Raw genomic sequence first — 15,071 nt, 5'->3', positions numbered from 1 at the left:
AAGAGAAAATAAGACAATAGGAAATGTGGGACAAGCTTAATAATAGTGGGTGCAACGAGCCCCACCTTTAACAGAAGACAATTCATATTGTGAGACTCTGTTTTTGATTACTGTCTTCAGGTCAAGATTATATTTTTGTTTCAGTCTGCAGTTTTCCATGCTGAGCATTGCCTCTGGCTGAATTACTTTTGAAAGCCTTCAGCCAAAATGGTTCAGCTGTTTCAGTGTGAAGCCTGGGGAGAAAATTGTTGCTGCTTCCCCTGTGTTTGAAGAGAAAGTCATCCTTTTCTTTTGCTAAAACTTAACTTATGCTTTGAAGCAGAAGTGCTGTTTGGATCAGGAATTTGTCCTTTGCCATTCCTGAGTCATCTCTACCCTAACTTTTCCAGGTCTCTGTGGGGAAAAAAGTTTCAGCTGGTGCATGGTCAGCAGAGGATTTTAGAGCTACCTTGTTACCAGATGTGCTGTCCTTCCAGCTACCCCTGTCAGGCAGGTCACGCTGGTGATATCCCGCTGGAGTTTGACCTACAACCTTCAGCGAGTGGCTGGTGGAGGGAAGTAATGGAAAAGAGGCGAGAGTAGTTCTTGAAGAGTCCATCTGCTTCAGTACAGAGTAAGGATGGTCTCAAGATAAATTTGAGACCTGGGGTGACCCTCTAATACAGCCCACAGCAGGTCCTGCTGGCTCCCTCTTCTCATTGCTGAGGGTTAACTTCTTTATGAGCAGAATCGTGTTGCCAGCCCTGGCAAAGGAGATTGGAATTCAGTGATCTTCAAGGCCCCTTCCAGCCCAAATCATTCTATGATTCCTTCCATGTGCTTCAGTGCTCATTAGGTTTTCCCAGACAGGTGACTGATGTTGTTGCTATCTGAGCAGAAAACTTTTTGCTTCCCCCCCTTTTACTTCTTTGCTGGTTTAGGGTGTTGAACCAGGCAGTTTGTGAGCCTGTCCTAGCTTGAAAGGGCTTTACAAACATTGGAGCTGATACGAAGCAAAAGCAAGAAGGGAGGAAAAAACTAGGCACACCCTTAGTCAATGGCAGCCATCAGATATGATCAGGCATGTCTTTTACCAAGGGCAGGGATGGGACCACCTTGCTGGCAAGCCAAGGGAGGAGCAGGGCAGACCCTTGAACCACAGTAATCCTTTCAGTCAGGTTCAAGACATCTAAGCAGGCAGAGTTTGTTCTGTGTGCTTAGAGAGGGAGAAGGTCAGTAGATGGAATTATATCATAAAATTAAAGAGATGTCATAACAGCCAGCACAGCTTTGCTGGACACGGCGAGTTCTGCATTCCTCACATTGCAGTGTTGTTCCCTGATGTGGGGCGCTCACACAAAGGCAGAGGTTGTGGTACCTCGAGTCCACTTAGGTTCTGGACAATACATTTGTTTTGACACATGGGATTCTCCTGACCCCTCTTGTAAGCCCTGTGATGTAAGATATGATAGATCAAAGGGAAAAGTTAGGATGGAGTGGGGTGAGGGGAATTGGAAGCTGTGTGGGATCAGGCTCTAAAAGATACTGTAGGAGCATGTAACTTCCCAGTCATTGGTCCTTCAGTGATATGTCTCGCATAAGTTTATCCTGGTTTTTTCCCTTTAACAAATGGCTTGGCCCTGACTATCTAGAATCATCTACAATTAGGATCCCATTACAAGTGTGATGGACTGAACAGTCCTGCTGTTGGCGTCTTCAGTCTTCATGAGATTCATGTAACCAGGACAATCAGTGTCTGCGAAGAGGTCACCTTGCCCTAAACTGCACCCAGCACAGGATGGCAGAGTAGCTGAGGTGGGAAGGCACCTCTCGAGGTGGCAAGTACAGCCCCATGCTCAGGGTGTGATCATGCAGAGCAGCTTGTTTGGGACATTGTCCAGTGGGGTACTGGGTATCTCCAAGGGCAGAGCCTCCACCATCTCTCTGGTCTTGGTCACCCTCTTGGTAAAAAGGTTTTTCCTCGTGAGTAAGCTGATTGATGCTTTCACTGGATGCACTGCTTTCACTGGAAGCCTTGCTGCTGTTGAGGTGGCCCATCTGCAGGACTGACCAGGAGAGCAAAGAAGTCGACTTGGTGCAAGTTGTCTGAGGAGAAACTGTTGGGGCTGTCAGCTAGGGAAGGCTCATGGCACATGTTGTGGAACTCAAGTTTGAGAAAACCTGTGCCTTGCTGCTGAGTTGGTGTTGGACACCTCAAGTCAGGGACTCCTCCACTGTAAGCATCTCGTTTCACCAAGGGAGCCTCTCCTGGGTCCTTCTCAGCTCTGGCTGCACCCCTGCTTGGCTCACGTCCTCCCTGCTGAGCAGGGGTTTGGTCCCTGAGGTTACACTCTGCCAGTGGCCCCAGGAAGGCAGTGTGTTTGTGCTGGGAGCACAGACACTGCCCAGTGCTGGGGCTGTGCACGGGGGCCCACGCAGTGGCTGTGTGTGTGTGAGCACAGGCACGCATCCTCATGCCTGCTTCTTCCCCCAAAGGAAAACAGGCTCCAAACAGAGCAAGGGCTGGGGGAGGGAGCCTTGAAGGCTTTAACTGTTGGCTTCCCCTCACTCATGTTTTTCCTGTTAGTGTTTTGTCTTCTTGGCATCCTTCCTGTTCTTTGTATGTGTATATACGTTATATATTGTTGCCTCCTTGTTGCTGTCTTTATGCTGCACCCTTTGTTGTGTAAAGCACCGGAGCAGAGAGGCATTGTAGGCTTTAGCTGCTCAGAGTTACTCAGGTTTTGAGCACCAAGGAGAAACACAACATGTCTTTTTCTCTTCTTAGAGGAGAGTTGGACCAGCTGCAGGTTGCTCCTGTTGCTGTGAAGTCTTCCTGTTCATATGCACCAGCAGTGTGGCTAGCATCCACTTGTGGACGTGGATGAAATTTTTGGGAGGTGTAGAGTAAACAGCGCAAAGGAAACCTCGAGAAATGGCCTCCAGCATGCAGCAAGGGTAATACCCATCCCCAAAACACCTTTAGTGGTTTATTTAAACCTGGTTGCTTTATTCCCCACGAGCAAAACTGCAAAGAAGAGAGGCCAGGGGGGCTTGCTGCCATCACTGCCCGACCTTCTCAGAGACGAGGGACCTGTGTGCTGGCTCTGTGCATTTCCCATAATATGGACTGCGGAGCCTTTGTGCTCCCCTGGCTTTTGTCATTGTTTGGTGGCTGCACCAAGTGCAATGGGCAAAGCTGGTGTCTTCCTCTCCCTGGGGGTGTTCCTCTGGAGGCCTTCTCTGCCCTTTGAGGGTGGGAGTGTGCCTCTTTTTTATCCCCTGGTTGCTCTGGAAACATTGTGTAGTATCCCGTGCCCTGAACCAGATGTGCGTACTCCAAAGGCGTTGGGATCGGAAGTGGGGAAGAGGGCACTGGGGAAGGGGGGCGGGAGGAAAACTTAAATTAGAAGAAAGCCAAACAGCTATTGCTGGAGACAGATGATTACAGCTCATGTCAAGGCTGTTTCCTGCATGCCAATGATAGATCAGTAAACAAACGCCTCTTTGCGAGCACAAAGCAGGCAGGAACTCTGTTTGGAAGAGAGAGGTCGGGGTAGGTCTCACTTCACTTGGTAGCAGGAAGCCCCTATCACATGGCCCTGGGAATTGTGAGGCCGGGTGCATGTGGGAGATATGCAGAGAGGCTTCTGCTGGGAGACTTCACATCCTTCCCAGGATCCAGCCAACAGGTTTGAGAGCTCCCTCCCCTCTCTCTTTCTTCCCGCCTCCTCCCCTATCCTTCCTTTCCCAGTTTAATTTTGAAACACTATCAGATGACTGCTTTGTTCCCCCAAACAATGGCAGGGAATAAATTGCAGTGCCAGGTACTCCAAATGGTGCTCAGTATCTTCTCTCCCCTTTCGTGGCCTTGATGTCCTGCTCCAGGGTGTACGTGCCAGGTGCAGTGGCCTCAGGCTCAGGTTCTGCGGGGATGTGCCTCCCATTGCTGGTAGAAAGTTCTTGTGTGATTTTTAGAGAAAGCAGCAACCTGTCAAGAAGTACCAGCTTGAAGGGTGTGTGTACATCCTTCTCGGGTCTCCTGCTGTCCCAGCAAGGGACAGATGTCCCTCTGCTCTTGGTTCCACGTCATGCTGATCTGCTGCTTGCAGTGGTGCTCCTTTTCGTGAGATTCTTGCAGCAGTCAGCCGCTGCTTTGTAGCTCACTTCTGCAAATCAGGGCTGATGAGGTCTGCCTGTCCATCACAAATTAAGAGACAAGTGCGCCACTTACTCTGTATCATCTTTTTGGCCTGTCCCACAGGAGGGCTGCCAGGGAGCTGACTGCTGAGCATCAGCACACATCTGCTGGTACCCAGATGTTTATTTTCAGGGCAGGGTTTGTTAGCTGTTGGAAAAGGCTGAAAAAAGATGGAGTTTCCTAATGGGGAAACCAGGTGATCTTATGAAGACAGAGGAGCATCCCCAGCAAACATTCAATGTTTCAGCAGAGCCACAGGGATTGTGTGTGTGGACACAAGAAATGTTGTATTTCTCACAGCTAAAGGCAGTGATGAGGAGCTGCAAGGCACCAAGTGAGTGCTGAGTGAAGAGACTGTCCCTGCTCTGGGGATGTTGTAAACCAAGTGCAGAGCAGACACTGTTGCAGCTTTGCAGGAATCTGCTTTGGCTGCCTGGGTGAGTCATTCTTTGGCCAAGGCCACAAGTATGGTTAGTTTTTCATTATTTTCAATCCATAGCAGTTAACGGATGGATGAATAGATTTTTTTCCTTGGGCTGGTGAATTTTCTTGACAGTGTTGCAGGGCTGCTCTGTGTCTAGAAGTGAAGTGGGTGCTTGTTCCAGTTACTAATGAGGGAGAGAAGCCAAGGGAGTTTATTGTCTGGGAAAAGGGAGTCTGCTAAATGGTTCGCAATGAGCTGCCCTGAGTGTGTACACATTGAGTTGACCCAGAGTTCACTCCTTGCCTCAGGAACATTGCCAGTATGGAATAAAAGGAGGGAGAGAAAACTGTGAACAAACAAAACTGATTTCCCCCACACACCCCCCCTTTTTCCTTTCTCTGCTCAAAAACTTGAACAGTGGAAATGAGAGATCCTTTTGTTCTTTACTGTTTCTGGTGTGGTGGGCTATATTTTTTTTAATGACAAGAGGCACTTGGTCTTGTCAAATGCCAGACATGGTGGGGCAGCCTCTGGCAGAACACTGGAGAGATCTAAGAGACTTTTCCAAGTACTGCCTACAAGATGGTGGGCCTGTTGTCATTGCAATGCTTCAGAGCAGGCAGACCACCCTGATAAGTGAGCAGAGATGGTGCTGCAGAGTAACAGAGCAATTCTTCTATTTTCTATTTAATGAAAAAGAGTATAATATACAATAAGATGGAGATGGAGTCTCTTGCATTGACTGGGTAGCAGTGGCACTCAAAGAGAGGGACAGTCATTCCAAGAGTGCTAGAAATCATGAGGCAAACAGAATGACTCATTTTTGTGAATAATTTATCTTATTCCCACAAGGAGTTGTCCTCTGAAATGAGATCAGTAGCAAGCTAACATGGCCCACCAGGGAGAAGACCAGTGGCTGCAGTGTAGTGTCTCTTCAGGCTAAAATCTTATCTCAAGCTTTGAATGTTGTAACAGTGTTGTATGCCCAGCAACCACTTCAGACTTGTGGCCTTAAAACAGGTTGTTATAAAATTGGCTTTGGTTTAGTCTTCTGCAAGGGGGGAAAAATCTAAATCTGATGAAATTTTGACAGCAATAAAAGCCTTCTTTAAATAAGCTCCATATTTAATTCAAGGTGCAGCAATTGATGCTGAGTCAGACAATTTTTGCCCTCAAAAACTCAATGGTCAGCTCCTCACTGGGCTTCTGAGGGGTATTGCTGCCATCCCTCTTCCTGTTTTGCAGGGGAGGAAGCCTGGGCTGTGCTCAGAAAGCTGTCATGTCTTGCTTCAGCTCCTCTCCTGGATTTCAAGGAGAAACGTGTGTGTGTGTGTAGAAGCAAAAGAGAAGGATGCTGAGCAGAGAGCAATGTTTCTTCCTTGTGTCTGTCTGCAGGTGACCTGCTGCCCTGCTGTGTGCTGACATGATGACAGCGAGCAAGGTGGCCGATGTGAGCAGCAAGTCTGGGGGTGCTGTCTGCAAGTCTCTTGAGAGGTCAGAGCTTTCCATGTTCCAGTGTGCTTTGCTTGTGTTTATTATCCCCGACACAAAGAAAACCAAAAGAAGGAAACCTTCTCTCTGCTGGGCACTGTCCCTCTCTCCTACCCCATTAAAACACAGCCCATAGATCCCATCTTCCAATTCTGTGTATTAAATCACCCAGCCAGACTTCTAATATTCCTGACTCAGTGCTGGAAAAGGTCTGCCCCAAGGCAAGACCACTTGTCTGGATGATGCCTCTGTCAATGTTTGCCCTGCCTGCACTTGGAGTCTTCAACCCCGGAGTCTCCTCAGAAGAGCCCCACTGTCCCCACCCATTGCAGAGTGGCTTCTGCTCTGAGGTCCAGCCACCAGTGGCACTGTGATGCCCAACTTGGGAAAGACCACGGTATTCACAGTGCCAGCTCTTAACCAAAGCACAGTGTCCCTGCCACAGCCAGGAGGTAAATATCTCTGAGGCTGAGGAAGAACAGGTGTGGCTCAGGTCCTGTTTCCTCTCAGAAACCTGTCCCAGACTCAGTTTGCACCACAGCTGAGTCTTCAATGGCTGCCAGCATGGCTTGGCTCCAGGACAAAGCTCCAGGCCTGACAGCACACAGGGTATCCCCACAGATGCTCTTACAAGGCTGCTAAGTTCTGGAAGAGGCACAATTGACATGTTTAAATTAATGGGGCCATTTCCCAAGTTGAATTTTAATGTTGGGATTGTGGTTAAATGGGACTAATGATATGGGTCTGCATCCCAGTAACTACCTTTTGTTGTCTTGGTGCTCTTTCCCAACCCCAGGCAAACATCAAAGACATGGCCAAGTGCTTGGGTTCAGAAACATTTTGTGTTGGGATAACTACCTGTTCAGCAGGATATTGATAAAATATCACAATATTGATACTGTGATATCACACACTTGGAAATCTCTAGGTTAAATATATTTGGATTTTCTGTTGCACTTTGGACCCAAACAGTGAAGATGTTTGATCTGAGAATGTTGAATCTGGTTTCTGGGAGTGTGCTTGGATGCATGGGGACCTAAGTGCACATGTGAACTGGGATATAGAGCCCATAGAAATGGAATAATAAAAGTGCAGTCTTTGACCATCGATATGCATTAGGGAAACATTAGGGTGGACTGAGAGAGAATGCCACTACAGGAATGCCAGCTATACCATATGCTTTCTCCTCTGTGTAACAGCAGTAATTTTGCTGTTGTTTGCAAATGGTCCATTTTGCATGTGTTTGCTTAATGCCTGATGATGTCCAAAGCTCTGCTGCACTTCTGCACACACACATACACACACACACACACATTGGTGAAGCTCTCATTGGTATCAGCATGTCTGATGTACAAAAAATACCCCTCTCACCAACAGCTTACTCCTGCCACAGAGAAAGGCTCCATTTCAAACCTTATCTTGGTTTTAATGAGAGAAGGGCAATATGTTCTGGCTAGAAGGACGTTTCCCTGAGCATCCTCCCCTCTAAGCCCATGTCAAGTCCTTGGTTTGAGCATCCTCTGCCATCGGCTTTATGAGTAAAGCTTGAGGAGCTGATGAACTAACCCAAGGATGAGCAATGGCAGTGAATGTTTCTTTCCTTTTTCTTTGATATGCAGGGTCAAGCTTGCAGATAAAAACAATACGGCAGCTGTGAAGGAATTAGAAAAACCTTTGTCTGGATTTTTGATTGAGAAATGTTCTGAAGGTTCCTCTGTTGCCCTGGGTTTAACACCTGAAGCTGAACCAATTTCTTCTGTGGTGAAGAACCCACTGAGAGCCTTGGAGAACTTGATGCTGGATCCAAGGCTTGACTGCTTTCAGCAGAACATGCTCAGTCCTAAAATGATCATCAGTGACCCATCTGTGGATCTGAATGTCAAAGAAAACAATAAAATCATCAGGAGACAGATAGGAGGCACTCAGAATACACGGTCACCTGGAAAAATTGGCTTGAGGAATAAGTCCTTCAGCATCAAGGACAAAATTTCAGAATGGGAGGGGAAAAAGGAAGGACAGCCTGCTCCTCGCAGAGAGGAGGAGCCAGGAGTTAAAGAGGAGCACAGGGTGCCTTGTGTAGCTGAGAAAATGAGTGGGGAAGCGGAGGTGGTTCGGAAAGCAGAGACCAAGAGACTTCTGAGCTGGGAGCTGGAGTGCAAAGGGGCAGGCAAAGAGAACGAGCGGAAAGCAGGAACTCCGAAAGGCACAGGGCAAGCAGCAGAGAGGAGAGGGGAAGTGCAGAGGGAGGAGGAAATGGAGCTCAGCCCTGGAAAATGCAAGGAGGTGAAAGGTGGGAAGTGGGAGGTCCAGAAGGAGAATCTTTCAGTGCTTAGTCAGGTGAAGAAGCTAGAGCAGGCTTTGAAAGATGGCTCAGCAGAGCTGCAGCCACAGTTGCCTGGTACTTACTATTCCCCACAGTGCTTGCAGGAGAAGGCAGCACAAGGGCACACCGCTCCTGAGGGCCACGAGGGCGTGTGTGGGGCTGAGCTCAACAAAAGGCTTCTTGGCATGGACTCTGAAATCAGTGAGCCCATTTTTGGGACTCTAGAAGAGATAAGAACTTCTCATGTGAAGTCCAAGCACTGCACAGTGGAGAATGTGTACACAGAGCCAGGGGTGCCGGAGAAGAAGCCCTTCATCAACCCACTGCCCAAGCCTCGGCGGACTTTCAAACATGAGGGGGAAGAGGACTGGGTGCCAGCAGTTAGGAATAAAAGAAACTTACCCCCTCTGCCATCCATTCCTCCCCCTCCTCTGCCCTCCTCTCCTCCCCCTTCAGCTGTCAGCAGGAGGCTCTGGAGCGGGAAGCACAAGAACAACGCTGACCACAGGTACTGGGGCTGTGTTTCATGAAGCTGTTGGTCTTCATGGTGGTGTCCTACCTTCCCGTCTTTCTCTGAGAGAGACAAATCTTTCCTTTTTGCTCAGAATCTCCAGCATAATCAGCACTCAGTCACCTCTCCAAGAATGTATGAGTGGCCAGCACTACGCCACAGGGTAACTGTGGAGGGATAAGTCATGGCAGATTTAAGGTCACTGTATTACATGGCTTAACCTTCAAGCCCAAAATTGAGGGATTTGGGGTTTTGTTTTGGTTTTCTTAGCAGAAACTCTACTTAATTACAAAATGACCACAGCTGGTCTGGAACAGTGTTTGGAATGATAATCTCTGGTCTCTACTGCAGCATTTTCACTGTCCATGGTGAACTTCAGTGAATCTGATGTGTATATATTCTTCTGGAGTGCGTGCTTGCTTGCCTTTTATCCCCTCCCAGTTGATTCTCACACATTTTTGGGGTGGGGAACATAAAATACACAGCTTTTCTGATGCCCTCTGATAAATTGTCACTTAAAAATTCCTGGCTCTGTTGCAGAAAGGAAACCAAAGCTTGCTAGGTTTGCGCATGGAGGGCACAGTTTTACCCTTTCTACCATTCTGCATGCAAGTTTTGTTTTTCTGTGCTGCTCAGAGAGCTGATTATGAGGCCCTCTTATGCTTTTCACAGGTGGGATCTGTGCTGTAAATGAGACCTCTCATGTCCTAACGTTCTCTGCAGTGTTCTAGGCTGTGCCATTTAACACTTGCATCTTCACAGCGTGCTATTGCCATGACAACCCAGATTATCTATGGCACCCCCAAATGCCTTTATTTGCGTGGCTGATAAAAACAGCCAATCTCAGTGTTGCTTTTTCGTGCTTTGTATGGGATGAGGCAGTGAAATGTTCTCGGTAATTTATTTTGCCAGCTGTGCCGCACGTTGGAGAAGCGAATTAGCTGTAATTTGGTTATAAATGCTGGTTAACTGCATCGCTGTCCTCTCTGCTCCTCCTCCTTCCCCCTCTCCATGGTGCAGGAAATCGTATGAGTTTGAAGACTTGCTGCAGTCGTCGTCCGAGCACGGCCGGGTGGATTGGTACGCGCAGACCAAGCTGGCCCTCACACGCACTTTATCCGAGGAGAACGTCTATGAGGACATCCTGGGTAGGAGCTCTGCACAGGGAGGGGAGCTGGCTGCTGGTCCTGAGTCACGGGGCCTTGTGGTCAACAGGCATTCAGCAGAGGTGCTGAATAAAGTGTGTTTGTTACCCAAATGTAATCCAGGATGCGTTTTGCACCTATTGTTGGCAAGCAATGAGAAAAATGGACAGAGTGCTTCAAAGCTCATCAGCTTCAAAGATAAACCTGAGGCATATGGGAAGCAGCTTTTATTTTTTGCTGGCATATCTCCTCTGCCTTCCTTTTGTCCCGTGGGTTAATTCTCACAGCTCTGATCTGTCCATTGTGGTGATTTTGTCACTGCGGAGATGATGTGAACAGTCTGAAAACATAGTCTTGAAGTCAGTTCCACGGCTCAGGAGCAGGATTGTGTATGGCTTCAGGTACCATTGTGATTAAGAAACTGGGTCCTACAGTCTTTGAAATTGAGTTTTATTTAGTTTTCTAACTTCAGTGTCAGATCAATGCCATTTTGGAGATTATTTCCTATAACTCTCCCAAATTATATAGTATTTTTTAGTATTGTGAGTTAGGTGGCCTTTGATGAAGCATAGAATAGAAGCATCCCGCTTGAAAAAAGCCGTAATGAGTTTTAGTAGCTGTAAGCTGGTGCTGCATAAATCTCTTGGCTGAGGTCAGCAGATTAGGAAGGGAATAGCTGCATCAGCTCTTGCCATGCTGCAGTAATCCTACAAAGGTGCTCTATGGTGTTCAGCATAGGAGGAGCTGCCCTTTCTCAGGAGCAAGCCAGGCATTGTTATTTTGATGTGAATAAAATCTGATCATACTTGATGAGAAAGGATTCTTAAAAGAATCGTGTTTCTTTGGGACTGGTGTCAGACAAGGCAATTCTAATCCACCCTTTCTGGCATTTTTGAAGCTGTCAGCCTCATTTGTGGAGTTACAGGCCTTGTGTTTGCTTTCTTTCTTCTCTTTACTTGGGGGGCCAAAGGAGCAGGGAATGTCTAAGCAGCTGCTGTGGAGTTTTTATGTTGGGGCATTATGGGAGGTCTCAGAAACCACTGAGTAAGGGTCACCTTGTCAGCTGGAATAACATGGATAGCATTTCGGGCTGGCTGTGAAGGCGAATCCATCTATTCAAACACAAGCACACACCCATGTCCCAAGTGTGCAGAGAACTCAAATATCAGCCTGAAGTTCATCTCCTCTCCAGCTTTTAGTTGCAAAGATTAGAAGAAAACAAAGTTATAGGTAATTGTCAGCTATTAGAGCATGTTTGGTTTTTTGTTTTCTTGCTTCATGTTAAGGCTTTGCCTGGAGTCAGTGATCTTTAATTGGTTCCTGCAATCCTGGTGGTGTTACCATGGAAGCTTGGAAAAAGGGGTGGACAGGGATAACTCAAAATAAAAAGCTGCAGTTTTGTTTTTCACAAGACCACCGACAAGTTTAATCCACAAAACAAATGACATGTGAAAACCTCACTGGTGGAGGGGGAAGCAAGACTTCAGTCACAGGGCGCTGCAGCTGGCCCACAGACAGCCACGTGTGCCCATCAGGACGTGCAAGCACACACATACACACACTCATATGTGTGACTTGGGGGGGGGTTCAGCTGCTGATGGGATGATGGTTCCAATTCCCAGCAAGTCACACAGATTTCCTCCATGCACCCTTTTTTCCCCATTCACCATTGCTTACCTGGAATATTGGAAGCTGGCCTATACATGACAAGGTTTATTTGTAAAAAAGAGGGAAATGATGTTTTTTCTTCTAGACTGAAGTTAATTTGGCTTGTTTAGCAGTTTGAAGATGGGACAGGCAACAGAATCCAAGCTTGTTCTTTTTTTCTCCAATCTTCCCAGTTGCATGACAACTGAAGTATATTTGCAATACTGAAGAGGCCATTGAAATTAGAAAGTGGAGCCAGTTTCAAGGACAGGAGAATGTTTGCTGACCAAGTGTTAGTGCAGCCTTGCTTTGCTGGTGTCACACCCACTTGCCTTCTCCATGGTGAATTTGGATTCCCTGCTGGAGTGCTGTGTGTCACCAGCTACTGGAGTGCTGGAAAAGACTTAGGTTTCTGTCCTTGTCTGAAGAGTTCAGCTGCACTCCTGCCCCAGCTGGGCAGGCAGGTGGGAATGCACTTGTTAGACAGGTCCCACAGCCATTACTGGTCCTGCTGCAGAGTCTTGCAGCACCACTGACTTCAGTCTTTACTCTCAGCCAAGCATTATGTGACAGTAAGAGAAAGGCAGTTGCTTTGAGTCTCAGCTGCCCACTGGGCTATGGCATGAAATGAGGGCAGTGAGGAGACAAGGCTCATAACATATCATTTGCCTGTGCAGATGCTTGGGCTAAGCCTTTGTCAGTGATTTCTTAGATGCTTGGGTAGAGATGTTACAACCTGCTTTGTCAGAGTTGTGCTCTTTCTCAGCACACTTAGGCTTGCATTCCCTAGTCCTGCTGAAGAGTGGGATAAAAGAGGTTTATTACATGTGATTTTAGGTGTTTCAAACTCAGATTAGTTGTGTGCCTCATCTCCAGAATTACTGGGAAGAAAGGAACTTGCATCTCCTTCAGAGGTGTGCATTTTGTCCCTCATCCCCTCCCCCCCAGTCCTTCTCCAGGGCAAGAGCATCCCGAATTTGAGTGACTTAATCCTTCCCTCTTTCTAAAGTACAGCATGTGAGGTTGAGGTCTCCATGGCTGGCAGACATGTTTGAAATCCTGGACTGTGTGATAGGCATCCATGTTCAGAGTGTGGATTCAGTGTTCCTGCAGTTAGCCCAAGAGCAGGGCATCACTTCAGCCCCGAGTGAATGATGACCAGATGTCATCCCCCTAAATGTGGGGCTTAAACAGAGAGAGGGCCTTCATGCTGGCCTTCAGCTCACAGTTTCATTGAGCAGCTCCGAGCAGAGGACTGGAAAGAAGGAAATATAGTTACAAACTAATGTGTGTGAGAACATCACAGCTCTTCTGGACACAGGAAAATGAACTTGAGAGCTCCCAGGGTCTTTTCCATCTGTAGTATCTGTGATATGTTTCCATGGCTGCATTTGTCTGTGTCAGGGCTTGGACACTGTCCAGCAGGCAGCTGGACTTCTAGGGCTATGGCGAGAATGAAGCAATTGCAGGAATGCTTGAGAACAGGTCTTTATGTGTGATGTGGGAGGTGGGAGAAGACCAGCAGATCCCTAAATGGATTTTTATGGCAAACCTCAGATATTTTCTGCGCTTACAATCTTTTGCTTTTGGCTTTTTGCTGCAGATCCGCCATCAAAGGAAAACCCTTATGAGGACATCGAGACCAACAGCCGCTGTTTGGGGAAGAAATGTGTCCTGACCTTCCCAGCATCCCCCACCTCTTCTCTACCTGGGACTCCCACAAAGGTACTTTGATTCAAGTGGCCACCTCTTCTGCTCCAGAAAGTTTTTGGGTGAAATCCAGGTCCTCTGTGGAAAAAATGGACACCTTCATCATGTTAGGGATTTTTGCTGCATGTCTCTTGCCACAGAGTACAGTGTGATAAGAGGGGATTTGCTGCCCTTCAGTGGGGTAAAAAACCAAACCAGAATTCCCTTACATAAATGGTCTGCTTGCTTTCACTTTTTTTTCATTCCAGGATTGTCTTCCCTTGTGGTGTGGGAAGACCTTCCTCCCCTCAAAGAGGGCATGGAAGTATTTGGGTAATCAAGGCCTGCAGTGGCCTTGTCTCAGTGTCTGTGGGCAGTGCAGCCTGCCCATGCTGCTGCCCAGGTGTCTCTGCAGCGTCCCCTCCTACCCCCCTAGAGCCTTTCTTGCTCTCTGCATGAGACAATTGGCTGGTAAGGCAGGGAGTGCCAGTCCCCTGGGTGGAGAGCTAGTGCTTAGAAGGGCATCCCCACCACAGCCCAGCTCACAGCTTGGTGACTTTTTCCTCCTTGTCCGTGGAACCAAAAAGAAAAGGTAAAACTCTGGTTGGCACCTCTTGCTCAGAGCTTAGGGGTTACCAAGGCCAGCCCTGCTCTCTCAGCCTCCCAAGCTGCTTTGGTTGATTCATGTTCCCTGTTTAGATAATCCAAACCTGGGACAGCATGGCAGCCAAAGTCATCTTGGCAATAAATGGGTTTGTAGTGGATAGCAAGGATCTAAACACAGCTTTCCTGACCTGAGGGTTTTCTCATGCTTTCCAAGGAACAGCAATTATTAGAGCTTATATCCAACATTTTCAGAAGTCTGATGTACAGCATTCCTTGACATGCTGCTCTTTTCCAACCAGCTTAATCAGCAACTAAGGTGCCTTTGGATAAGTCAGCTCTTTAAAGTGAAAATTGTTCTGTGGTTGCTCAATCCATTCTCCTCGTTGCTAGTCAGGGCTAGAGCAGCAAAGGACCATGTGTATGAGTGTTGGGATGAGGTTGATCTCCCTCAGAGAGATTTACAGTCACCTGTGCCCCCAGATTGCCCACAGGTGCTATTGAAAGGGGACTGTAGTGCTGCACATTCTCCAGAGATATGTTCCCAGCAGGAGAGATGAACAGCAGTAATTATGTCACTCCACAGTGCTTTGGCGTCTACCCCGTGATCTGCATCAGTCAGAAAAGAAATGCTCTCTTGGCAGCTGATGGGTTTGCAACTGCAGCATTCATCCTGCTGGAGAGCCTGGCCAGGCTCCAGTCATGGGGAATGGGTCTGGACAGACTTTCAGGACTAGTATATAAGTAATAGCTCATATCCCTGGTGCAGAATTCTTCAGTGCAAAGACTCCTTACAGCCTCATTTTTACAGGACTTCTCTGTAGGTGGCAGACATTTTTGTGACCTGAGCATCTTCTGGCAAATCCAGAGACACTTGAGCTAACGTGAATGGGTTAATTGGTCTGACTGGTAACTGCTGATGGAGGCACATGGTGATGCTGCCTCAGCTACAGTCATGGTGCTGCTGTGAATTGTTCAGAACTAGGCTGGATAACTCTCCCCCACACTTCTTAGTGCCAGATACATCTCCTGGCAGTGCAAATACTGTTCCCTCCAAA

The 15,071-nt window shown here is 47.6% G+C and overlaps 1 protein-coding gene across 1 annotated transcript in view; it reads left to right on the top strand.

Annotated features, from left to right (window-relative positions):
• The window catches only part of DENND2A (DENN domain containing 2A), a 56,350-nt gene that overhangs the window by 15,706 nt on the left and 25,573 nt on the right, over nt 1-15,071 (top strand). The window contains exons 2-5 of the mRNA XM_066319701.1: nt 6,000-6,098; nt 7,715-8,926; nt 9,950-10,077; nt 13,325-13,446. Of these exons, the coding sequence (XP_066175798.1) occupies nt 6,028-6,098; nt 7,715-8,926; nt 9,950-10,077; nt 13,325-13,446 (1,533 nt within the window). The 5' untranslated portion in view covers nt 6,000-6,027. The remainder of the gene's footprint in view (nt 1-5,999; nt 6,099-7,714; nt 8,927-9,949; nt 10,078-13,324; nt 13,447-15,071) is intronic.

The sequence above is a fragment of the Sylvia atricapilla genome, chromosome 5 (genome assembly GCF_009819655.1).
Source record: "Sylvia atricapilla isolate bSylAtr1 chromosome 5, bSylAtr1.pri, whole genome shotgun sequence".
In the NCBI taxonomy this organism is placed as follows: domain Eukaryota; kingdom Metazoa; phylum Chordata; class Aves; order Passeriformes; family Sylviidae; genus Sylvia; species Sylvia atricapilla.
Note: the sequence above shows the minus strand (reverse complement) of the source record. Positions and strands in the feature narration are given on the sequence as shown.